At 38.9% G+C, this 27,518-nt stretch overlaps 1 protein-coding gene across 1 annotated transcript; it reads left to right on the forward strand.

The window, feature by feature from the left end:
* On the forward strand, nucleotides 1–27,518 carry LOC108714930 (SITS-binding protein). The gene is made up of 10 exons (XM_041560861.1): nucleotides 1–652; nucleotides 8,403–8,574; nucleotides 15,596–15,806; nucleotides 16,862–17,012; nucleotides 18,271–18,465; nucleotides 19,151–19,419; nucleotides 21,081–21,217; nucleotides 23,827–23,948; nucleotides 25,076–25,255; nucleotides 27,058–27,518. The coding sequence occupies exons 1-10, from the start codon at nucleotides 188–190 to the stop codon at nucleotides 27,229–27,231; spliced, it is 2,076 nt and encodes a 691-aa protein (XP_041416795.1). The 5' UTR covers nucleotides 1–187; the 3' UTR covers nucleotides 27,232–27,518.

Consider the following 27,518-nt stretch of genomic DNA (forward strand, 5'->3'; position numbering starts at 1 on the left):
TCTGCTGAGAGTACAGAGCTAACAGGAATAACTCTCTGCTACTTATAGCAACATGTGCTAGTTTAGAGATGGCTTATAGGCATGCCAATGGGATCGTTCTTTATCCAACCTAATCAATGAACTGTAAACCAAAATAAAGAGCAAGAGGTAGAGTAGAGTTGCTAGAGGTTTTTACATATAGAGTGCAATGCCTCACACTCGTGTGAGAAACCACAGCCCGATCCCTGATGTCAACTGGGATTCAGGACTCAAGGAAATGAACGAGACGTGGAAAGGAGCGGTGGCCTGCCTCGGGGTCGCATTCTTCTTTGTTATGACTATTGGGATTATCTATTGGCAAGTGGTGGACCAACCCAACAAAAACTGGATCATCAAAGGAAGATACAGCGGTCTTATATGGGAAAGAAACACTCACAGCCTAATACTGCAGACACTGAGCGAGAACATGACCTACGTGGAGATCAACGTGGGCAACTTCCCCGACATCGAGCAGCCGTTTGTTAAGAATTTGTGCTGGTTGAATAAGACCGAGTTTTGCTACACGTGGGATTCTGTTGTAGATCTAAAAATCCTGTTGGACCACAGCTTCTCGGATGGAACAGAATGTTACCATATAGACTGGATGCCGAAACAATGTGATATCAAAGTAAAGGTATGTTCTAAGGCTAAGTGAAACCTTCTCTGGTAGATACCATTGCTTGAACTATTCCTCGTCTTACATTGTTTTTAATAAAATTAGTTTTTATATGTATAATTAAAGGTATAGAATTTATTATCTGGAATGCTTGGACCCGGGGGTTTTGCAGATATCTTTCTGTAATTTCGATCACCATAGCTTAAGTCTAGTAAGGAAAATAACCCCAATAGGATGGTTTTGACACCAATAAAGCTTCACACAGCCCAGTTACCATTACTGTAACTGCTTTATTATTGCAGAGAAAAGGGAAATTGTTTAAAAAAAAATCACAATTATATAAAGCTTAAAATGGACTATGTGGGTGATGGCCTTCCCGTAATTTGGAGCTCTCTGGATAAACAATGATTGTATATTCAATACTTATTTAAATATCAATGTTCTATAGTGAGATATGTGGCTTTGACTACATGTTTTATTATGGAATTATTTTTGTGCCATTGGATTATTGTGCAGACCAACAAGGGACCTATTGGGTGAGGACCACATCAATGTCCTAACGTTGGCCTTGTCAGGTTTGATTTATAAATTTAAAGGCCCCCCTGAAGGTCCAATACACAGGCCAATAAGGTGCTGACTTATACACGGCCGATAAAAGCTGCCGACAGAATGAGTTGGCTGCTTATTGCCCATGTGTGTTGCCAGCCAACGGGCTTCCCTGATCGATATCTGGCTGAAAGTCGGGCAGATCTCGATCGGGCAGGTTAAAAATCCTGTCGGATCGCGGGCGCATCTGTGCGATCCGACCACCCTTATCGGATGCATTATGATCCGATCATTGGGCCCATTGGGCCCTAGATATGCTTAAAGTCCAGTTTGAAGGTCAATTAGGGTGAGACTTTGGATAATAATTTATTTGCTTAAATAGATATTCTTGGGACATGGCTGATACACCAAGATTTAGCTATCTCTGTAACCGTGTTATTAGCTATGTGGCCCTGACCAAACTTTAGACCTTCAAAGGGGGCTGGAACCAAAATAGTCTGACAACCTCTATTGAGTGGATGCACACGAAACGCGTAAGGTGTTTTTGTTACTGTATGTGAAATAAAGCATTTTAATCTACACTGTCTCGGAGGAGTTGGTGGAGTGCGCACCAAAAAGCTGAATAGTGGTGCAGTATTTTGCAGCACCCGAACCACCAATGGAGAGTGGTGAGTGACCCGAATTCTGATATTGAATCGTATACAAGACTAAGTAAGTGTCGGCTTCGGGGCAGTTGCACCCGAACCACTCCATATATTTAGTGAGTGTCTAAACTGCAGCAGTTTAATTATTCTATAAATACTAAAGACTATGGGAGACGCTAAAGGGAACAATTAACAAATTAAGTTTGCGGCGCCTGCATTAGTAACGGCACACAGGACCCAAAAACACATCATTACAGTTCAATAATATAGTTTGATCCAACAACTATCATACCAGCGCCTGTCAGGCATGTTCAGTGTTAGTCTGTTGGGGCTATTTCTAACCCTGTGTATTTGGACTACTTAAAGACGAGACATTTAAAGCACCCAAAACAGCCGCGTGTTCCATTACCCTTATGAATGGCTAGTAGTCTTCTGATACCTAGATGTCTAAAAATAAGCACTAACCACACGGGAAACTTTATGTGGGACTTGAGATTGAATGTAGGAACCATGCTGGGACTATTTTGGATGAGTTTCTTGCTAAATCATTGTACAGGTATGGGATCTGTGATCCGGAAAACCGTTATTCAGAAAGCATCCGAATTACAAATGGCCGTCTCCCATAGACTCTATTTTATCCACATAATCAAAATTTAAAAAAATAATTTCCTTTTCCTCTGTAATAATAAAATAGTACCTTGTATTGGTCCAACCTAAAAAAGACTTAATCCTTATTGGAAGTAAAACCAGCCTATTGGGTTTATTTAATGTTTAAAGGGTTTTGTAGTAGTCTTAGACAGATGAATAAAGTACTCCCTCTTGTAAAATATAAGGATAAAATAAGTTGCCGATGAACTCCGAGGTAACTTCTAATATCCTCATATTTTACAACTAGGGGTACATTATTTATTATAATACACAAATTCTAGTGAGTCATGTGACAGAAATGACATCAGAACTCACCGTTTATAACTGATGACATCAGAACTCACCGTTTATAAGGATATAATTTACAAGATATTCATGGCTTTTGTGTATTATATAGATACAGTATAATAGATAGATGGATAGATAGATATAGATAGATAGATAGATAGATAGACAGACAGACAGACAGACAGACAGACAGACAGACAGACAGACAGACAGACAGATAGATAGATAGATAGATAGATGGATTTTCTATAGATTTCACTTTTCTGTCCATATACTCTCATACAACAACACACGCAGAATATATAGACATGTATATTTTGTAACACTCACTGGATATTCACTAGTTAATCTACTAACACATGAGAGGAGACCAATGGGAACTGGCACGTTGTATTAACAAAAGCCCTTTTATATTTTTCCTGGGAATCATGTGAAATCTAAAACCTTCTAATCCCGTTTCATAACAGGAGAAAAGGCTAAGCAGTTGCCCAAGTATTAATTAAAGGAGAAGGAAAGGCTGACGTTACTTGGGGTGCCCAAGTGATTATATATACTTACCTGAAGTCCAGGAGTTGTTCCATTGAGCACCACGGAGCGATCACTACCTTTACTACCTGCCTCATTTTTGGCACCCCAAGTAAATTGGCCTTTCCTTCTCCTTTAATGATCACACTATTACTCCCCTGTCTACTGTATACACTGATATAGCATTTAAACATATGATTCCTTTTTTTCCACAAGCCATTGGCTTTTGCTGAAAGAAGCTCGTGAGGCTGCCATAGCAGTCAGTTACAGGCTGAAACTGTTGGGAACATTAGAGGGGTCAATGCTGAGTCAGGCTACAAGATCCCTCTGGACAGCAATTATCTCTGGACACTAACCAACTAACCATCTGGAGTCGCCCATTAACTTGGAACATTTCAGTTGGGAGAACACAACCTCTTATCCGTGCAAAGAAAGGATTCTGAAGGAGTTTCCAGATTTTATTTCAGACAAGTAGATATAAAATATAAAATATAAAGATATTAGAAGGCACAAAAGCGTTTCATGGCCATATAAAGGCACAGGGCGTACGTATACGTTTGTCTTCCAGGTGTTTCATTCATATTAGACCAAAATGTTGGTAAGCTCACTTACCTCCCACCCGGTACCCTTGAAACCAGAAGTGATGTCACTTTTCACCTGGAAGTGAGGTCATTTTTTACCTGGAAGTGACATCATGTAGAATCCTACTCTTTTTGGTAGGGTAAGAAATCTTAACATGAGCTCAGGGGAGGGCAGGAGGGACCAGTCCGACAACGTAGACAAACCTTCGGACTAACTGCAGATAAATAGATAATAGATAGATAGATAGATAGATGATAGAGAGAGAGAGAGAGAGAGAGAGAGAGAGAGAGAGAGAGAGAGAGAGAGAGAGAGAGAGAGATAGGTAGATAGGTAGATAGAGAGAGAGAGAGAGAGAGAGAGAGAGAGATACATAGATAGATAGATGATAGATAGATAGATAGATAGATAGATGATAGATAGATAGAGAGAGAGAGAGATACATAGATAGATAGATAGATAGATAGAGAGAGAGAGAGAGAGAGAGAGAGAGAGATACATAGATAGATAGATAGATAGATAGATAGATAGATAGATAGATAGATAGATAGATAGATAGATAGATAGATGATAGATAGATAGATAGATAGATAGATAGATGATAGATAGATAGATAGATAGATAGATAGATTAGATAGATAGATAGATAGATAGATAGATAGATAGATAGATAGATAGATAGATAGATAGATAGATAGATCAGGTAATCAGAAATTTCTGCCCAGAACTCGACCACCTTCCGGGTATTCTGAGGGTTCCTGTGGGAACCCGACCCAATGCAGGATTCTACTTCACACTAATTTTTAACTGCATATTAATAGTGATTTTATCAGGAGGGATCCAGCATAGTATGAGACTCACAAGTGCCTCACTTAACACAGGGCTCATCCACAGGTTTGGAAGGGAGTTACAGTGAGAAATGGAGAGAAAAGAAAATCACTAAAACACAACTTGTAGTCACAAAAAAACTCACCTTAGTGGTCCAATTGCTCCAGCCCCAGACCCTTAGCTTGAGGGTGAGGACAAACTGTTGTAACGTGAGAAACAAATGTATATGGTGCACACTGTAGATAGGTTTCCAATGTGCCTGATCCCCATTTTGTATCATGTTACAACAGTCAGTGAGACTTGACAGTTACTAAGAGCTTGAAATCCAAGAATGAGTCTCTGGGTTTTCAGGCTAAGGCCAAGCAGGTGGAGCTAAGGCAGGTGGAGCTGGGGCACAACAAGGCTACAAGACTAGGCTTCCGGAACAAGCTAACCCAACCAGGTGAGGAACAGAGTTGTCAAGGTCCTTAATGGGATACTGTCATAGGAAAAAAAAAAATTGAAAGCACATGAGTTAATAGTGCTGCTCCAGCCCGCATTGTACATTGGAGCCTCCAGAATTTTGTAATTGCCAACAGAAGTGGAATATTATATAATAATTTAATAATAATAATAATATATATTATTATATAATATAATAATAATATTATAATATGCCGGAGATCCAACAGAAGTGGAATATTATATAATAATTTAATAATAATAATATATATTATTATATAATATAATAATAATATTATAATATGCCGGAGATCCAACAGAAGTGGAATATTATATAATAATTTAATAATAATAATATATATTATTATATAATATAATAATAATATTATAATATGCCAGAGATCCAACAGAAGTGGAATATTATATAATAATTTAATAATAATAATATATATTATTATATAATATAATAATAATATTATAATATGCCAGAGATCCACTATATTTCCATGGGTTATAAAATGAACCTTGTAAACAACATGCTGTCACCAAACATAGACTCCATCTTGAGTGCAGATGGTCCTCATCGTTGCCAAGAGACTGACAGACACTGTAAAGAAATATGTTATGGAAATATAACATGGCAGGGGCAAATGAATGGAATGATAGAAATGTAGACACCACTTAGAGGGAGGATAAAGTAAGATACGATGAAATGGGGAGATGACTTCTGATTTGTAATGCAGAAAAAGTAGGACATTGATGGCATTGATGACACCGATACAAGAGATTGATTAGATGGCCTCAATATATTATTCTTTTACACTTAAAATTAAAGGGGAGGTGAGCCGTGTGCTACAGAGTTCTCCATGGCAGGTGGCTCACACTTAAAATGGCCATTGACATAGTCTCAGGGGATTATTTACTAAACACCCGTCAGGCTTTTTGGGGCAAAACGAAAATTTTTAGGGTTTTTTTTTCTTAAAACTCAAATTTTTCGAGATTTATTAAAGCCCTATTCAGCAAAAAGCCTGAATCTAAAAATCCGCCATCTCAGACCTGCCCAGGTTATGTATACTGTAAGTCAATGGCAGAGGTCCCTTTGATGTTTCTGTGGTCTGCGCCGGAATTAGCCTGAAAAACAGCTTTTTCGATCAAAAATCGGAAAAATTCAGGCGTTTTGGGAAAAAGCCAGAAAAATCGAGGGTTTTGAGAAAAAAACATACAATTCGGGTTTTTGTTCGAATTTATCGAGTTTAAACCCAAACCGATTAAATTGAGCTTTTATTAATAAGAAATATGGTCAAATCATGGATTCAAGTTTGGTCTGACTTTTTTTATTTAAAAAATCTGAAAAATGGATTTTGTTAGATAACCCCCTCAATGTATTCCAATCACTGGGCCATGGGCCAAATGGACACATACTATACATATGTTATGGCCACTTTTGTGTTGTCCCATTTCCCACGCCAGCCATATGTATATTCCATTATCTGTTTATTCCCTCTATCAGTGTGTGTTTTTAATTCTTGAAGCAAATTCTACACCAGGGATCCCCAACCTTCAGAACCCATGAGCAACATTCAGAAGTAAAAGGAGTTGGGGAGCAACACAAGCATGAAAAATGTTCTTGGGGTGCCAAATAAGGGCTCAGATTGGCCATTTAAAGTCCCTATGTGGATTGTCAACCTACATTGAGGCTCTGTTTGGCAGTACATCTGGTTTTTATACAACCAAAACTTGCCTCCAAGTCTGGAATTCAAAAATAAGCTCCTGCTTTGAGGCCTCTGGGAGCAACATCCAAGGGGTTGGAGAGCAACATGTTACTCACAAGCTACTGGTTGGGGATCACTGTTCTACACCGATGATTAGAACAGTACAATGTGTTTTTGATGAAGGCGTTCGTGCTACTGAATTGTGTCTTTATTCTTGGCACGGATTATTATTACATGATCTGGATTTTCGACTAAGCTGGTCCAACATGGAAAAAGGTCACAGGGGAATAAGGTTCCAGTTTAAAGGCTCAGTTAAACTAAGAAAATTGTAGGAGAAATTTTAAATCTACTCCATCCTATGACTTATCAGTCACTTTGACGCTTCACTGTTTTTATTTAATTCAAGAGAACATGCAAAATGTGTCTCAGAGCAATACTGGCCATTATGAACTACAACTGTGCTGGCTCATTGAATAGGTCAACTAATGTGGGCTAGCTCATATGAGGGTTTGATCTAGAAAGGATTAATATGGTGGGGATGCTTAAAGAGCCAAGAAAGAACCCTTGGATCTCACTTTAGCCCCAATCCTGCTGATCACTTTATTGGAATCTAATGTGGTTCCATATTGTAATATTTAAGCCCATCCACCCATAGTAAGAGTAGCGTTAAGACCACTGAAGAGCGAATTTTTTCATCAGGCGTGGATTTGCTGTGAATTTCTGCATTTCGCCATCTGCAATTTTTTTTTGTTTTTTTTTGGCGAAACATTGTCAGAAATCCGGCAAGACAAAAATGTCACAGAGACAAAAAAGTTGCACATATAAAAAAAAAAATGCGTAAAACATTTTGACACCTATTGATTTCAATATGTTTCGCGTTTTTTTCGTAGGACGGATTCACTCATCGTTAGTTAAGATAAGGTTCAAGGTCATCACCAGTTCATTTCAAGGTTCATCCATTTCTTCAGGACATTTAGGGGGGGTACATAAAATTCCCTTGGGACTCTAGGGGGGTTATTTATAAAAGTCAGAATTTATCTCAATATTTTCAGCTACAAACTCTGATCAAATCAGAGCTCAGGTTTTTTATGCTGATCTATTATTACATTTTCCCAAAAATTTGCTTTGCAAAATTCGACTTTCACGATTTTCACCTTTTTTTTGAATTTTCACCTGAAAACTCTAAAAAAAACTTTGGGGTATTGCACGAAACCAAACGAACATCAAAAAAATCACTGGGATTTCTCCCAACCTCGACAGGTCTCAGATGCCGGATTTTCAGATTCGGACTCGGGGTTTAATAAATTCCGAAAAATTCATGATTTTTTTAAAGTCAGATTTTTTTTAATTTTTCGTGATTTTTGAATTCAAGTTTAGTAAATAACCCTCTAAGAATATTACACAGGTAGACTTTCGCCCCATTAATAAGTACGATTTGCTAATAAATCAGAATATAAAATAACAGTGGATCAGTTATTAAACCTGTGATATTGGTGTACAATTCAACCGTTAATTTGAATCTCTTCTACTGTATTCAGTAATTTCATTTTGTTTCAGGATTGCTTTTCCATGACTAATATATCATGGTACGGGGGAGCAGGCTTAAGTGCTCAGCACTGGCCCATGAACAATGTGAATATGCCTCTCCAGCCATTTGTGATCAGCAGTCTCAAATCCCACCCAACAGGCTTTGGATCTGTCCTGGAGCGATATTTTTTGGGATCAACTGGTAAGTTCAATATAACACATGGGATAATGTAAATAATATATGAAAGCTCTGTCTATCTGCCATCATACAAAATTTCCCAAAAAGATTAATGCCCCTTGAGTCCTGTGCACAATTTTAGCCCCAGCCATTTTTTTTATCCTCCTAAGACTGATGGTTCCCAAATCCCACCACCTCAGTTGGTAAATGGTCCATTTTATCCATGTGTTATTCAGCCGTATTTTTCTTTGACTACGTTATACAAATCCTTTTCTCCTGCACTATTTGCAGTAGTATGACCTGAACACATTTTATGAGCAAAAATCACTATAACATTTTTCTGAGAATACTCAGAAGAAGCTTCTTGGACACTTGGGGGGCAGATTTATCAAGGGTCGAATTTCGAAGTAGAAAAAGCTTCGAAATTCGACCATCGAATTGGAATACTTCGACTTTGAATATGGAAGTCAAAGTTTTTTTACATCGAATGTGGCCATTTGCGGTCGAAGTCAAATCGTTCCATCGAACGATGAAATCCTTCAAATCGGATGATTCGAAGTATTTCATCCGTCGATCAAACGATTTTTCTTCGACTTCAAAAAACGTTGAAAAACGCTCTAGAAGGTTTCATTTGGAAGTATTGAAGTCGAAGTTTTTTTTTAAAGAGACAGTACTTCGATTATCGAATGATCGAATATTCAAACTATTTTACTTCGAATCGAAGTCGAATTCGAAGTCGTAGTATCCTATTCGATGGTTGAAGTATCCAAAAAATTACTTTGAATTTCGAATTTTTTTACTTCGAAATTCCCTCGAATTCACTTCGACCCTTGATAAATCTGCCCCTTAAGGAGGTCATACGCAGGGAGATCCGCTCGTTTGGCGATGTCATCAAATGAGTGGATCTCTCCCTGATATACCCACATTGAGGTTGGCGATATCGGGCTGATCTGATTGTGGGCACTAGGGCCCAAGGATTGGATCAGAATGGAGGCCATACAGGTGGTCGGATCGCTGGACCACATCAACCACAATCAGAAGGGATGGTGGACTAAGAACGTTGCTTATAGGCTGTTGTGTTTTTGTCCACAATCCCTTAAGAGCTTAAATATAATGGACAAGCTGGTTATTTCCTTCTTGTATATGTTCTGTGCACCTGTGCTTGACTGCAGCCTTCAGCTCTCTCTAGAGAGTTTAAATAAACATACAATAATTTATCAAGTCCCATGCATCACCAATTTACCATGGACTATATCAAGCAACTTCTAGACAAGTTTCTACATGTTGAAATATTTGCATCCTCTCAGGTTTAGGTCTCCTCCACTGAGGAATACTGAAATACACTTCATCTTTACACAGAATTAAGATTTAAATATACTCTAAATATCTCAAATTAAACTTTTTCCAGTGTATCAAACGTAAAAAGTATACTCCTGGTTGGCTAAATGATTCTTTTTGACCCAGATACATTTGTAAGATTGAAGATGTTGTCCCCCTACTGTCATACAGAGGAGTATTCTCTTGAGCAGGAATCCCCAACCTTTTTCACCCGTGAGCCACATTCAAATGTAAGAAGGGTTGGGGAGCAACATAAGCACGAAAATAGTTCCCGAGGATGCCAACGAAGGGCTGTGATTGGCTATTTGGTAGCCCCTATGTGGAGGAGGCTCTATTTGGCAATACAACTGTTTTTTATGCAACCAAAATTTTCCTCCAAGCCTGGAATTCAAAATTAAGCACCTGCTTTGAGGCCACTGAGAGCAACATCCAAGTGGTTGGAGAGCAACATGTTGCTCACGAGCTACTGGTTGGGGATCACTGCTCTTGAGTATAATGGATGAGGGGAAACCAAAGGGTTCTTAGTGCCTTGCTCACAGTAATAGTGGAGTTTCCACGTTGCTCCCTAACTCTATTTCCATTTAGAGACCATAAAGGCGCTCCCTTTAACCATAAATTGTGCTTGGATTAAGTTCCTGCAAAATGTCTCTATTCATTCCATGCTTGCTTTCAGGTTGGGCTGTTCTGTTTCAAAATAAGAAGCTTAAGGATGGATTTAATTGGAAGAAGTAGCCTATAATGACCAACCAGAAAATGTGCAATCATTAGCTTTACTTAAATTGACTAATTCAGAGATCTCCCAAAACCCTCCTCCCTACACCAATCTCTCAGCTACACATTAATCTCCCTAAGTTCCCACTGTCTTCTTAGCGTTGCTCATGGCACAGGTAATATCTCTGAGAAAATTACCTTGGAAGTCCTCACCCTTAACTTTACACCTAGTTTTTTAAATCAGTCTGAAGGACTTCACCATCTCCTTTGTCATTGAAACCTATGTGTACCAAGTCTGCCAGGTCTTTCCCAGCCCCTCCCAATAACCTGCCCACTCATCCCACCACATGCCAAACCCTAGCACCAGGCAAGCAGCAGACTGTTTGGCATGAAGGGTCCTTATGACAGATTACCCTATCCATCTTTTTAATAATTGATTCCCCTATAACTAAAACCCGCCTTTCCTTTCTTGCACTTCCCCACCACCCATATTAGAGACACTGCCTCCCAGGGTGCTCTGAGAACCAGCCTACTCCATACACGCCAGTTCAGAGCTTTCCTCCCCAGGATCTTCAGCCAAAATGGTGAATCTGTTGTTTGGACGAGCTGTGGACCAGCCCTACTACCCTTCTGTCTCCTACTTTCCCTCTTGACTGTAACAAACCTGCCTCTCTCATTAGCCTCCACTGCCCCTTATCCACCCCCACTACACTAGCCCCTGACAGTGGTTGCTCTGTGAGCCTCCTTTCCTCCCCATGTTTTCCGCTGCCCTCAGTGCTGCAGTTCAGATTCCAAGATGAAAACCCACCTGCATGTCTCACATGTAAATACTGCATGGAACTGCTGCTCCAACACCACATATACGTGACACACACTGAGTGATACCAGCAAACCCACTTGCACTCATACTTACAGTCCCCCAGTGCAATTCCTCAAAAACACCTTAAGATTTTTAACGTTGCTTATCACTTAATTCACATGCAACACTCACTCAGCAGCTCCCACACTTGCTGTGCAGTCACAGACTAATTGAGGTTTCAAAATCCTTTCATGTCTAAGGACCCATATATTTAAAGTAGGACAAACTTTACAGTACTGTATATACTCGAGTATAAGCCCAGTTTTTCAGCATCCAAAATGTGCTGAAAAAAGTCTACCTCGGCTTATACTCGGTCAGCGGGCAGTCACTTTTAATCATTCCTATACCAACAGTTCGCTTGGGGAGAGACTGCAATATCACACAGCGCCCTCTGTTGGTTATATGAAAGAATAACAGTGATGGCAAAATCACAGAGCGCCTCTGCACATGGTAGTGGGACAGTGGGACAATGCACACAGTAATCCGTTTGGCAATTCTCTGTCACCATCAACTTTGCAAAGAAGTCCGTTTGATCGCTGGGGGGGTCGCTTTGGAGGAATGTGCGCTGCTGGGAGACAGGGCTGTAGTTGTGTCTAGGCTTATACTCGAGTCAATAAGTTTTCCCAGTTTTCGTAGGTAAAATTAGGTACCTCGGCTTATACTCGGGTCGGCTTATGCTCGAGTATATACGGTATATAAAAACTGGTTCTTAAAGATCCTAGGCAAGCTGGAGCATAAAGTTTGTCTAAATTGGGCTCAGTGAGGGATTGCTGCAACTCTCCATATGCCCTATTAGTAAAAATATGTTTTTCCTCATAAACCCAGAGCAAAAACATGGTAGTTTGGACAATCAGCCCAATACTTGATAATGTCATGGACAGCATTGAGCCAATCAGTATGAATCTTACTATACTATAGCTGGTGGTATGGGAAGAAACTCATGGACAAGGGAATATTCCTTATCTGCTATATCAACAATTATTATTAGCGATATTCAGAATGTAGATTGACATCCAGTTATCTCTCTGATTCCCTAACTGTCCAAAGCCAAGATAAATAGCACACATTAATAAAGTAAACATTTTTTTTTAATTGTCTAACAGGTCTAGACCCATCAAAACTGATCCATTGGAAATGTATGCTCTGCAGCTCGCTGTTCCCATTGTATACACCAATCACTAACATAGAAATTCAAATTGGAGATATAGTTGGGTGGAATAGGTAGTCCTTTTTGGCATCCAGATAAAAGAGAGGCTTAATTCGAGCAAACCTAAGAAGATAACCTAATTTCTAGCCCAACTGAATTGAAACTATGGGCCAGGTACAGCCGGTGCTCATTGGCCATTTAAGATACTTCTGGAAGCCCACCTTGAAGGTCAATAAAGGTGATATTTGGGGTGTAAACTTATGGGGTGTCCTAGATAATCCTTGAATGGTGGCTGAATGGCTGATACAGAAGTTATTTCCTATATCTCTAGTCTTTTTATGACGGAGGATCCAACTTCATCTGAAAATCACTTAGAATGGGTCATCAACTGAAATATGTTAAACCAGATATGGAACTAAAAAAGAAAACAATGAATAATGAAGCATTAGGCTAAGTAAAGGCATTGGATGTTTATGCTTAATTTATTGTGAGCTTTGAAGAACACTTAGTATATCTTATCCCCTGGTTAACTGTGCCCATTTTTAGTTTGCCATAGGGGATTGTACAAACAGTGGCCTTTTTTAATCGCAATTAATCGCAATTATATATAATAAGCCCTTTGTGGTTTAGCAGATGGAACATGCTCTGTATGGCGACATTTATTAAGTCTATTCCTATTCAACATCACAACTTCGTAGCCCTGGGGATATGATGCTCATCAGAACCATCACTGGAGAAAAACGCTCCTTGGTCAATAACTATTAAAAGTCCAGTAATAGTTGTTCCTACTCGATAACTTTAACAAAACATCTGGTTAGGGGACATATACCTTTTGCAAAATGACTCTTTTATGAGCACTTTTGCAGTTGACATTATGTTTTTCCATTTGTTTTATTATAGAGGTCAGACATTGTTGTGTTAAAGGATAAGTAAACCTTTAAAATAAGTGAATATAAAATTGAAGAGAATGCTATTCTAAGATATTTTGCAATGTACATTCATTATTTATTTTGTTTTTATTCCAAGATATTAAGGGATACATGTGTTGTTAATATGAATGAATTTTGTTACAACAGCACCACCTGCTGGTCATTTTCCCACCAGTCTGACCACCAATTAGTCAAGGAAGTTGTCAGGAGAAAGAAAGAGGCTACGCTGATGTTCTTCTGATTAAGATAAAAAAATAGAAACCTTTCTCACATCTTTCCTAAGCAGAAGAACATCAGAGCAGCCTCTTTCCTTCTCCTGACAACTTCCTTGACTACTTGGTGGTCAGACTGGTGGGAAACTGACCAGCAGGTGGTGCTGTTGTAACAAAATTCATTCATATTAACAGCACATGTATCCTTTAATATCTTAGAATAAAAAATAAATAAATAATGAATGTAAATGACAAAAGTGCTTAGAATAGCTCCCTTGTCAATTTTACATTCACTTGTTTTAAAGGTTTACATATCCTTTAAATGAGAGGCCCCCTGTGGTCCAGTCAAAGTTTTGGATGCTGACGTTACTAACACAGGAAGTGTTATCTGATGTAGGAGGCATCTGCTGACACTTCTCTGATCCTTTCCATCCATTCTATCATGTGGTCAATTCATGCTAAGGTCAGGGTTGCATTTCATCCCAATTAAACGGAACACTTACAAGCTAAAGGAAATCTTGCTAATTGAGTCTTCAGTATTTTCTATAAAGTGCTGCATTTCTTTCAAGCATGCCCTATGATAGGAACCAACAGAAACTGTAATTATCTCTGTAGTTTATGGATCTTATAGGTGATTGGCTTTAAAGGGAAGAGGTGGAAACTCTAAACTCCATGACGGAGATGGAATAGTCAACCCATTGTATTGGTTTACAGTTTTAGTAAAACCTTTGTTTTTCTTATTGCTTAAATGCCAGGGGACTTTCACATTTGAGCCCACTTACCTCCCCCTGTACTTAGAGAGCAGCTTCGCTCTACGTTAGAAGTGGAAAGAGGTGAAGCTCTGAGTGTAATGGGCACTTTTCCTGCATTTTTTGTACTTTTCGCCTTGTCCATGGATTAACAAAAGTTTTTCGTTGTGCAGCATGTCCCGAGATTGTGGGTTACAGCAGGGGAAAGTGGACTGAGCAGCATTCTTCTTGCAGTCTGAAATTACAAGTAGTTTGTAGAACGGAATTCCAACTAACGGATATCAAATGTCTGTCCTTCCGGAAGGGTAGGGAAATGTTGACAGGGATCTCTTGTGTGAAGGTAAACACCAGCAACAGGACTGTAAGAGCAGAACGTGCATTCATGAATTGGTCTCAATTACCATTAAAATTATTAAAGAGCCATTGGGCCAATCTAACATACATAATGTTATACATAGATAAAATTATACTAGGGGGCCGATTCACTAACTTCGAGTGAAGGATTCGAAGTAAAAAACTTTGAATTTCGAAGTGTTTTTTGGGCTACTTCGACCATCGAATGGGCTACTTCGACCTTCGACTACGAAGGTCGAATTTTACAATTTTTTCGTGAAAAAATTCAAATTTCACAAAAAATTTTCGGGAACTTTGCTATTTCACGATTTTTCGCAAATTTTTCCCAGTTTCGCAAATTTTGCCGGAAATTCACGATTTTTTTGGCGAAACAGGACAAATTCACCCATCACTATTTCTAATCCATTAAATAGTTTTTCTATTTTTCCCATGATCCAGACGGCATTAAACACAATGAGAAGATGATGAATGGGATGAGATAATGAGATGGAAGATGTTAATGACTAGTTTACAGGTGATTAGTTGGTTCAATTGGATCAATAAATCTTTCTTGCCTCCTTTAGTGCTGCTTTTGAGGGGCTATAACACCTGAATTAAAGTTTGAAACAACCAGGATTCTCATTTAATAGTTGTTTGGGAGGAATCCACATTCAAGTGCTGGGAACATGTATCTAGGATTTAGTAAGTCCGGTCCTCAGTTTCAAATTCTGTCTAAAGTTTAATTCCTTATGTTCTTGTCTTATAAGGGGTATCGGTGCTTGTGAATTCAGATATTCCAATATCCATTTCAATAGAAAGAAACAGGTTCTTCTGCATGGAGACTCCTTCAAGTAAAGAGAAGACTCCACTGCAATATACCGTGTGTATTGGCCAAACCATGAGATCTGTCCATCAAGAAATGGCAAATCGACTTCATGATAACCGGAAGAGGACGCTTCCAAATGTTGATATTGTCTGGTAATGCTTGCAAGTTATTACTAAGTGCCAATAATCCTGTGCTAAAAATAAAGCTTACACTATTTTGATATGGTGCAACATTAAAGGGATCCTGTCATCGGAAAACATGTTTTTTTTTTCAAAATGCACTCCAGCAGACTTCTGCACTAAAATCCATTTCTCAAAAGAGCAAACAATTTTTTTCTATTCAATTTTGAAATCTGACATGGGGCTAGACATTTTGTCAATTTCCCAGCTGCCCCTGGTCATGTGACTTGTGCCTGCACTTTAGGAGAGAAATACTTTCTGGCAGGCTGCTGTTTTTCCTTCTCAATGTAACTGAATGTGTCTCAGTGGGACTTGGATTTTACTATTGAGTGTTGTTCTTAGATCTACCAGGCAGCTGTTATCTTGTGTTAGGGAGCTGCTATCTGGTCACCTTCCCATTGTTCTTTTGTTTGGCTGCTGGGGGGAAAAGGGAGGGGGGTGATATCAAGTGATTGAAGTTTATCAGAGCACAAGTCACATGACTGGGGGCAGCTGGGAAATTGGCAATATGTCTAGCCCCATGTCAGATTTCAAAATTGAATATAAAAAAATCTCTTTGCTCTTTTGAGAAATGGATTTCACAATTTTTTCGGATTTTTCATATGAAAAATCAGAATTTTGCCCGAAACCTCCGAAAACTTCAGGGTATTGCCAAAAACCCAGCGTTCATCAAAAAATCATTAGGACTTCTCCCATTGACTTATATGCAACCTCAACAGGTCTGAGATGCCGGATTTTGATATTCAGACTTTTCCATCCTCGGGGTCTAATAAATTCTGAAAAATTTGTGATTTTTTTTAAAAAGTTCGGTTTTATAAAAAAAGAAATCACTAATTTTTGGTGATTTTTGCATTCGGAGTTTAGTAAATAATCCCCTTAGTATGTTATAGAGTTGCTAATTCTATTGTTCATGCTTAGACTGGTCTAAGGTCTACTGCCATATTGATCTTTCTATAATTTCCTAAAAACATTCATGACACGTTTACATTTGAAATTCCGAACTTAGTGGTGTTTGTGTTTTTGCCAAGGATGCCGCTTTGGAAGCATTACGGAATCTCCGATTCTGCCGCAAAGCTTGAAAGAGAATTAAGATCGTTCCACAACAAACTCATGAGGCATGGTCTGGGAGAATGCCTTATTGGACTCAATGAACATTCCACAATGCTACTTTCTAAAAAGGTGAGCTGGGCTCTAGTAATGGTAAAGATGAATTTAAAAGATCACTAAAGACATTTTAGGCAGCGTTAAACATTTTTAAATGCTTTATTTGTTCTTGTCCTGTGATGCTTAAAGGTTCTTTATACCTCTTTCTTTTCCCTCTAGTCACTCATTATTCAATATTGTACATGAATATTTGATATAAGTAATTCTTCATCCAGGTCATGGTACATCTGATATAAGTAAATCTAAAACAACTGGACTTGCTGAGTAACCATTGACGATTGATCACTACTCAACCGAGCAACTTCTTCAGTTCAACTGGTGTGGGAAGTCCTCGGCATATAAACTCTTCCACTAATCCAATCACAATGACACATTGTAACTCTTCAAAGAGGTGACATCTGAAATGATATGCCGAGGACTTCCCACACCAGTTGAACTGAAGAAGCTGCTCGGATGAGTAGTGAAACGTCTTCAATGATTACTCAGCAAGACCAGATATACCATGACCTGGATGAATGAAAATGTTCATAGTCATTGAACATGAATACAAGTCAACTAATTGAATCCTAGCTTCTTATGAAACTACTGCTCTATTATTATGTTCAAGGCTTCTGCTCACATCTCTTTGCTATAATCTCTAGTGAGGGGAAAAGGTTGACCCCTCACTTTCAAGTTCTTTGAGTTTTTGTGACCACCATGTTACACTAAAGTCATACAGTAAATATAGATAGAGTAACGCCCATGTACAAGAGAGGTCCTTTAGAAAAGAAAAGGTGGAAAATACTGGAAACAATTTTGATGTCACAGGAAGGCTCCACATAATTAGCTGCCCTGTCAAGTACCGGGTACAGTCAACAGACCATCTGGTTGATATATATATATATAGCATTAACTAGGTAGAACAATTAGCCACAAGTTGTTGGCTACAACGTAGCTGTTTCTATGGCGGAAGACTAAATTGCACTCCTGGAGATATTCAAGTGGCTCCAAAGCACGACATGACCATCTCCATATTGTCCTTGACCCTATACTGAGACATAATTGCCCGTCTGGAAGAAAGTAGATGCAGACAAGCAGTAGCATGAGATGCGTAAGCACAGTATGTAAGGCTCCCTTCTGGCCTAGCTGTTTCTGGGCCCAGCCTGAGGGTAGGTAGGAAAATAGTCTCATATGTAACAAATAGCTATATCATTAGCCATATTATATCCAAAAAGGTACTTGGTGGGAGAGGTCATTCTTTTCATGGTTTACTAATCGTTGTATTTTCTTGTAGGACCACATGCTTATTGATCCCCATGGCGTACGCTCTCAAAGACAAAGAAGGGGTCCCCATCAAGTTAGGCATTTAAATCTATTAATTACTACATCCCCATATGCAAGTATCAACTCTGAACAGTTCCAGAATTATCTGAAGGAAGGAAAAGATAATTATTGGCTGAGTCTTTCTTCAAAGGTCGATGCTTCACTGGTATGCCTACTCCTTTCTTATGAATAAATAGCGATATTGGTGCTAAACAGAGATTTAGAAACCTCTAAAGGAATTTTACATAAAAATTGGAATTTAAATAGGAATAAGGAAAGAGTATAGTAAGTTTTTTCTTGACCTCTTTCTCAGGGTATCCAAAGCAAGCCATGGAAAATTCAGGGTAGCACCGGTTAAGTACGGCTACTATTTCCTACTTCAGGAGGAAAATTCTCTGCATTCAGGGGGATCATGGTGACCCGTTTGGGACCCAACCCATAGATAAGGTTCTAGATCAGGGATCCCCAACCTTTTTTACCCATGAGCCACATTCAATGTAAAATAAAGATGGAGAACAAGATAAGCATGCAAAAAGTTCATGGCGGTACCAAATATGGGCTATGATTGGCTATTGGTAGTTCCTATGTGGACTGGCAGCTTACAGGAGGCTTTGTTTGGTAGTGTGCCTGGTTTTTATGCAACTACATTTTGACTTCAAGCCTAGAATTCTAAATTAAGCACCTGATTTAAGCATCATCCAATGGGTTGGTGAGCACCATGTTGCTCTAGAGCCACTTGCTCTAGATGTATATTTGTTGAATGAACAAAGTTAATGATTGGTAGTTAGTTATCAAAGTATGGCTTTCCCATATAATAAATAATATTATTAATTATGCTTTACCTCTTGCAGACACCTGTTTTGACAAAATGGAAGAGTCGGTTCTCAGTGAGATTAAATATTACTAGTGAAGATGCTGTTAACTGGTATCTAAATACCGTGAGAGCCCTGAAACATAAGTTAGGTGCAGAATATGTCAAGTTTGAAGGTGTGGAAGGAAATACATTTCTGGAACAATCTATTCAGCCTCCCAAAGGCCTAGAAGGGGACAGATATACAGGATTTCTAGCGGAGATGGCAGCAAAGCTTGGAAACTCAACAATAGTTACAGCAACTACAAGGTGAGTGCATTAAGGTAGGGGTTAATTAGAATCCAATAAAGCTCTAAAACCTCACATTTGTGGGATTTCCTGTTCATTTGATCAATATTGACATAGATATATAAAACTCAAAAATGTGAGTTTGGAAAACTGGAATTTAACAAAAGTAGAGGTTGCGTTGTTTTGCAAGAAAAACGTTTCAATCAAGGAAAAAGACATAGGAGTCTATTTACCAACAATCGAATTTCTATTTTTTACATGGATCTCGACAAAAAAAAAACATGTTTTTTCTATATCTCTTTAAAACGCTAAAAATTCAAAATTTATTAAGGGGCCCATTCATTAAGTTCGAGTGAAGGAATAGAAGTAAAAATGCTTCGAATTTCGAAGTTTTTTTTGGCTACTTCGACCATCGAATGGGCTACTTCGACTACGACTTCAACTTCGAATTGAAGGATTCGAACTAAAAATCGTTCGACTATTCGACCACTCGATAGTCGAAGTACTGTCTCTTTAAGAAAAAACTTCGACCCCCTAGTTCGCCACCTAAAAGCTACCGAACTCAATGTTAGCCTATGGGGAAGGTCCCCATAGGCTTGGCTAACTTTTTTTGGTCGATGGATAATCCTTCGATCGTTGGATTAAAATCCTTCGAATCGTTCGATTCGAAGGATTTAATCGTTCGATCGAACGATTATTCCTTCGATCGAACGATCAAAGTATTTGCACAAAATCCTTCGACTTTGATATTCGAAGTCGAAGGATTTTCATTCCCCAGTCGAATATCGAGGGTTAATTAACCCTCGATATTCGACCCTTGATGCATCTGCCCCTAAGTGTAAAAACCATGAAGACCTATAGAATCAATGGGAGCTGCACTGATCTTATTGGATCATTTTTAATCAATTCGGATTTTTAGAGGTTTTCAGGTTTTTTAGGAACTGTCTGAAAAACTCAAGTTTTACAGATATTTGTTTTATTTAGCGCATCGTTCAACTTTTTTTGTGCTTTTTAAATTCAGATCTTTTTAATAAATGTCATGACATTCGTGGTTTTAGAGAAAGTGAGTTTAGCTGTTTTTATTGAAAACTTCTAAAACCACTAAAAGGAGAATGTTGATAAATGAGCCTTCACATCTCGAACATGGATAAATGTGCTCCTTGTAGAAAATTTAAATATGTTTGAAGGATAAGGAGTTTAATAAGTTAGCATTTAATTAAGTCAATTAGTCAATTTTCTAAACAAAATGAAATGCAAAAATCTCAAATATGAGCTTATTTAATTATTTAAAAAAATCTTGAAACCTGAAAACTTAAAAACAACTCAAATGCATTGTAGGCATATTCTACCCTTCGTTTTCAGTCTGTCAAATTGAATTCATCTCTAAAATTTAAGTTCCAACGTTAAATAGTTCAAATTTCGACACCACAACTCCTATTGACTTCTACATGAACTTGAGATTTTTTTTAATGAATTTTGAATATTCAAGTTTCAGAAACAAATTCACAAATTTTGCCAAAAACCTCAAATCCCAGTAAGAAATCAATTCAAATGCTGATAATTCTGCCTCTGTAGCAGTTCTGTTTTTGGCTGCTGGGTCTGAGGCAAAACAGTTATATTAAAAAATGATTCAGCAGTTCAACAAGAGAAAAATCACTAAAATGGTTATTCTTCGTCTACAGATCCAGCTATTTGCCTGTATTCGTGCAAATGATCCCTCTTCATTCAGATTGGAGTTACAGTGGGCTCAAAGGAATTATCCCGTCAGTTCTTCACTACAGTTTACTCGGATATAACTTTTTCATTCCAGATGCAATAGGTACTTTGGAGTTTATTGGTGTTATTTGATTATTTGCAAAAATATTCACCGCGAATCCATACCTACTAAGAAAAAAATGTCCTGGTTAAAATAATTATAATTTAACAGCAATAAGAGCAAGATTAGTTTGGCGTCTTCAACGGTAGTTGAAGAAGATTAATTTTTTTTTTAAAAAACAGCACTTTGAAATAGGGTTACCACCTATATGGTTTTCACCCGGACAGCCCGGTTTTTGGAAGGGCAATCCAGGTGAAAATCTGTATTTCCAGATGTCCGGAAAGGACATTAAAGTTAATAGCATGGAGGTCAGCCAATTACAGATTGACGCATCATAACCCCACCCACTGATGAAACAGACCCACCCAGTCACCTGCCCTGCCCCTGATGTCACACACCCCTAGGTCACCCACCACGCCCCCTGCCCGGAGTTCATCTATGGAAAATGTGGCAAACCCTACTTTAAAAAAGTATGACACCTTTATTCAAGTCTGTGTTAAAAGTAGGAATGCACCAAATCCACTATTTTGGATTCGACTGAACTCCTGAATCCTTTGCGAAAGATTCTGCTGAACCAAATCCGAATCCTAATTTGTATATGCAAATTAGGGGTGGGAAGGAGAAAACATTTTTTACTTCCTTGTGCTTCCCTCCCCGCCCCAATTTGCATATACAAATTAGGACTTGGATTAGTTTCGGTCAGGCAGAAAGATACGGCCGAACCATGCTGAAAAAAGATGAATCCCAAACTGAATCCTGGATTCGGTGAATCACTACTTAAAGGGGACCTGTCACCCAGACAAAAAAAGCTGTATAATAAAAGTCCTTTTCAAATTCAACATGAAATCCGATTTCTGTTTTTTATTAAAGCATTCATAGCTGTTATAAACTCATTTAAAAATCTCAGCTGTCAATCAAATATTGCCTGCCCCTCCTCTAGGCCTAGAGGCGGGGCAGGCGATTACTTTCACTTTCCATTCAGCACTTCCTGGATGTCACTGCTCTCCCCACATTCCCCCGTTCTCTTCACCATTTAATTGTGTGGCCAGGACATGGGGATGGACATCAGGTCCCCCATTCTGGTGCACAAACAAGATTCTGAGATGATACAAGTCTTGTCTTAATAATACAAAATGGCTGCTGCCTGCTTGTTATAATTATGAATTCCCAGACTGATGGAAACAAGATTCAAATCATTTAAACAGTGTAATTAAAGTTAATTTTGCTTGACTAATGTGATAAAATACGATTTGGAATAATTTTTTTGGGTGACGGGTCCCCTTTAAAAATATACGTTTTTTTCAGTCTAATATTAAAGTGATGTTGTTTGGCAACCAGCTGCTTTAAACTTTTATCCAGAAAGTCTGTTCCTGCGCTAGAGCTGCAGCAGCCTGGCACTGGGTATCTCTATATAACTTTGTTGCATAACCTCGTGCCAGTTGTTTGAGAAACCGACGGGCTGTCGAAATTATTAAGGAGGGAATAATTTGTGACATTACGCTGGCTCAAAGTGCAGTCAAAGCTTTTCTGCTGGGGCAGTGTTGCATTTCTTTCCAAGCTTTAGCTGTTAGGTTTATTAAGATGATAGCATGAAGTGCAAAGTAGAAATAAATTCCAAAGCAATGTTTGAGCTTTTTCTGCAAGATATTAATTTTCCAATTTCCTAAATACATGGGTATAGTGCAGAGCTCTGAGATTACTTTTCTTTTCTGCAATATTATTTCATATTTATCGATTATTAATATTCTGATGCTTCCACTTACGGGAGAATGGAAAAAAGTTGTAAACAAAAAGAATGCCTAAATAAAACAATTCTTTTGAAACATTTAAGGTGCACCTCCCCCCCAAACCCATAAGGAACTACAGTTTCCAAAATTATCTGCAAATTCTTTCATTCTCCAAATATTCCTATATATAGATATAAATATATAATTTCCCAGTAAGCCCTGCCCTTTTTTGGGATTTATTAGCGATCAAATATTTTTCAAATTCGAATCGAATTTGGACTATTCCCTAGGGCCAGCCCAATACCCGCCGGACCCATAGGTTTACCCAAGGTTGGACAGGTTCAAGCCGACCTCACAGCCTCATCTGTGGGTCATGAGTGGGTTCGGGTTGAGCTCTTCTGCCTGCTCTCCCCGCCCACAACCTCAAACTGCTGACTTCTGGCTTCCATTTTTATAGGCGTGCACCTGCCCGCCCCGCCCCTTTTGTGACATCATTGGCGTGGCGGGTTGGCGTGAGTCTATAAAAGGAAGACAGAAGTCAGGTGCAGATGGGTGAGTTCTTCTCGACCCACACATCACTAATCCACAAATATCCCCAGGTCAAAGTAGACAATGTCCCATTGACATCTACCCTCTGTACACAATACTTTAGTTTTCTATCCATGTACAAACAGAATTACTAAGACCATCAGACCTTACTTTTAGTAGGTACTGTATCAAAAAGCATTTGCAAGATTCACATTTACTGCAAACCCATTGTTCAGTTCCCTACTTACTGCATGATAAAAGCAATTACATTTGTTTGATACAATCTGTCCTATCTTCATATATGGCACCTAAATATACAAAGAGAAAATATATATATTCTGTCTGTATTTTATTAAGGAGGGACATTGGCAGATGAGTTTCTAACAGATGAAGAACTATTTATCCGTTGGCTGCAAATCGTGACCTTTCTTCCAGTGATGTCCTTCAACACTCCTCCGTGGGTTTGCTGTGATGACTGGGTAAATACCACATTCTATGTATATGTTCCTTGTAAGGAAGGTAGAAAATTATCTAATTTATCCTTTAGAATGTCTGGTGACATTTAGCTTTCTATAAAACAAATAGCATAACCAAGGAGTATTTTTCCATGACTGCCTGGTTCAAAGTAGAACTTACCAATTATACCCAAATACACAACTTGTTTTGTCTTGTGTTTCCTTTGTATATTCGTTTGACAGGTGCTGAATCTCACAAGACAGTACCTCGATAAACATCACAACTTTGTTGATAAATATCTATTGAATTATGAAGTTTTTTTCTATTAACGACTTTTGTAATACACCCCCCCAGTTTATTGCTTAATTCTTTCACTCAAATTAATTGTACACAAGTGGTCAGATTTTTCACACCTTGGAGGCCATCCATGGGCACCTTCCTTGGGCACTAGAGTGGTGTAGCAGCCTCTATAATTTGTTAAAAAAACTCAATCTACCTCCCAAAGTAAATTCTGGGGTACATGACCTGCTGTGGGTATCGTGTTGACTTCCCAAGAAAAAGTCCCAGTTTGGTGAGTTAGGGTGCTGAGGGTGCTGATCTGCTAGCACACAACTGCTTAGGTCCATGCCATGGGCTGCATTATTGACCATTAGTGATGGGCGAATAAATTCACCAGGCGTGAATTCGTGGAGAAAAATTTGCGAATTTCTTGCGAAACTGCGAGAATTTCACCAAATGAGAATTTTGACGCCCATAACAATTTTGACGCCCGCAACTATTTTGACGCCCGCGTCAATTTGACGCGCGCCTACTTTGTCCAAATGCTTTATTGTATAAGCAAATTTTCCCTGATGAATTTCCATCAGTTTTGCAAATTTTTTTTTTGACGCAGTAAATTTTCGCTGGTGATAATTTGCTGCGTCAAAAAAAATTGTCGCCCATGACTATTTTGACGCCCAATGATTATTCTGACGCCCATTGACTTTAATGCATTTGGACAAAATAGGCGTGCACCAAATTGTCGTGGCGTCAAAATTCACGTTTCGCTAATTTTTCGCCCGAAAAGGGACAAATTTGCCCATCACTATTAAACCATCTTTCTTCTGCATAGTCTGTTACGCTTAACTGGTTTTGTATATTCATTTGACAGGTTTTGAATCTCACAAGACAGTACATCAACAAACATCACAACTTTGTTGCTCCCTTGGTGACTAAATATGCTGAAGAGTGGATAAGCTCTGGGAACCCCATCTACAGACCAGTCTGGTGGATCAGCCAAAATGATCCAGTTGCATTCGCAATAGACAATGAATTTTTAATAGGAGATGAGGTGAGAAGAATCAATGAAAACAGTGTAATATATCATGGAAGGTCTCAAATTCTCTATATATTAGAGAAAATATGAGCCTAAAATGTGTTGAAATTATAAAGTTGTTATTGGAGCCAGTGGTGTTTTGCCAACAAGAAGAAATGACACAGACCCCTTCTTCTACAATACAGAATTTGCCCCTCTAATTACAGTGTGATTGTCGCAACCACAAAACTGTGTTTTGCAACATTTGTGCCGCAGTCAGTGGCACAAATACACAGTGACGTAACTACCGGGGGAGCAGGGGGTGCGATTGGGCCAGGGCCCGTACCCCCTCAGGGCCCCCCGGTAGATTGCGCGCCACTAGTTCTTTACTAATTGCGGCTATACGGAGGGGGGCGGGGGCCCAGTTACACGTCGTGCGCCAGGGCCCGCCCCCCTCTAGTTGCGCTACTGCAAATACATACAATGCAAGATAACTTATAGAATAGCTAATTCTAAGCAATGTTTCAACTGGCCTTTATTTTTTATTTTTCATCGTTTTTTTAATTATTGGTCTCCTTTCTCTGACTCTGTCCAGCATTCAAATGGGGCGTCACTGACTCCCAAAAAACACAAATGCTCTGTAAGGCTACGATAGTTTGTATTTCTCATCTTTCTATTCAGGCCTCTCCTATTCAGATTCCAATCAATGTATAGGACTAAAGTAACATAGTAAGTTAGATTGAAAAAAAGTCACACTTCCATCAAGTTTCAACCTTTGAACTCTATTTTAACCTGCCTAACTGCCAGTTGATCCAGAGGAAGGCAAAAAAAAAAACCCTGAAGCCTCTCCAATTTGCCTCAGAGGGGAAAATTCCTTCCTGACTCCAAAATGGCAATGGGACCAGTCCCTGGATCAACTTGTACTATGAGCTATCTCCCATATCCCTGTATTCCCTCACTTGCTAAACACCATCCAACTCCATCTTATACCTATCTAATGTATCAGCCTGTACCCCTGATTCACTTCCCAGCTCTCCCTGTAACACCCCTTTCCCTCCTCTAATCTCATTGGCTCCCTCCTGTCTGCTGGGAGGAGCTACTGGTGAATAAAGCATCCGACCCTTCCTTATCCCTATCTAATGTATCAGCCTGTACCCCTGATTCACTTCCCAGCTCTCCCTGTAACACCCCTTTCCCTCCTCTAATCTCATTGGCTCCCTCCTGTCTGCTGGGAGGAGCTACTGGTGAATAAAGCATCCGACCCTTCCTTGTACCTATCTAATGTATCAGCCTGTACCACTGATTCAGGGAGACAATTCCACATCTTCACAGCTCTCACTGTAACAAACCCCTTCCCAATATTTAGGCGGAACCTCTTTCTTCTAATTGGAATGGGTGACCTTGTGTCAGCTGGAAAGACCTACTGGTAAATAAATCATTAGAGAGATTATTATATGATCCCCTTATATATTTATACATAGTCATCATATCTCCCCTTAAGCGCCTCTTTTCCAGAGTGAACATCCCCAATTTGGCCAGTCTTTCCTCATAGCTAAGATTTTCCCTTTACCAGCTTAGTTGCCCTTCTCTGTCCCCTCTCTAATACAATAATGTCCTGTTTGAGTGATGGAGACCAAAACTGTACGGCATATTCTAGATGGGGCCTTACCAGTGCTCTATACAGTAGAATCAATTCCCCTTTTAATACAGCTTAAGACTTTATTTGCCCTTGATGCTGTTGACTGCCATTGCTTACTACAGACAAGTTTATTATCTATATATTTTTTTTCTTTTTTTTGCTAACTTTAAATACAATTAAATATGTTGCTCCTTGTTAGGTCCTGATAGCACCCATCGTGGAACAGGGGCAAGTCCATCGAGATATCTTCCTTCCGGGAAATGACTATAAATGGATGGATACCAAGACCTCTCGAGTCTTTGATGGAGGAACCGTATTAAAACACTATTTCTGCAGCCTACTGGAAATTCCAGTGTTTATCAAGACTTCATAGATTCACGACAAACATGAGCTAACTAATGTATATCACTTCTAAGAAGATAATTACTTTAGAGCTGTCTCTTATTTAGAGATGACCGCACTTTTTCAATGCATTTCGAGGACGATGGGCTTTTAATTATTTTAGTATTCGTTATTTCATTATCTTGTTGTCTAGGTTTTTCCAAAGTTTTAATTTTTTTAATTGAAAAACCAACCACTGTATGCTGTGGAGATCAGATCATGCACTGTAATATTTATTGCTAAAGTCTTAATAAATAACCCACATCATCTACCTCTCTG

This window comes from Xenopus laevis, chromosome 4S (genome assembly GCF_017654675.1).
Source record: "Xenopus laevis strain J_2021 chromosome 4S, Xenopus_laevis_v10.1, whole genome shotgun sequence".
In the NCBI taxonomy this organism is placed as follows: Eukaryota; Metazoa; Chordata; class Amphibia; order Anura; family Pipidae; genus Xenopus; species Xenopus laevis.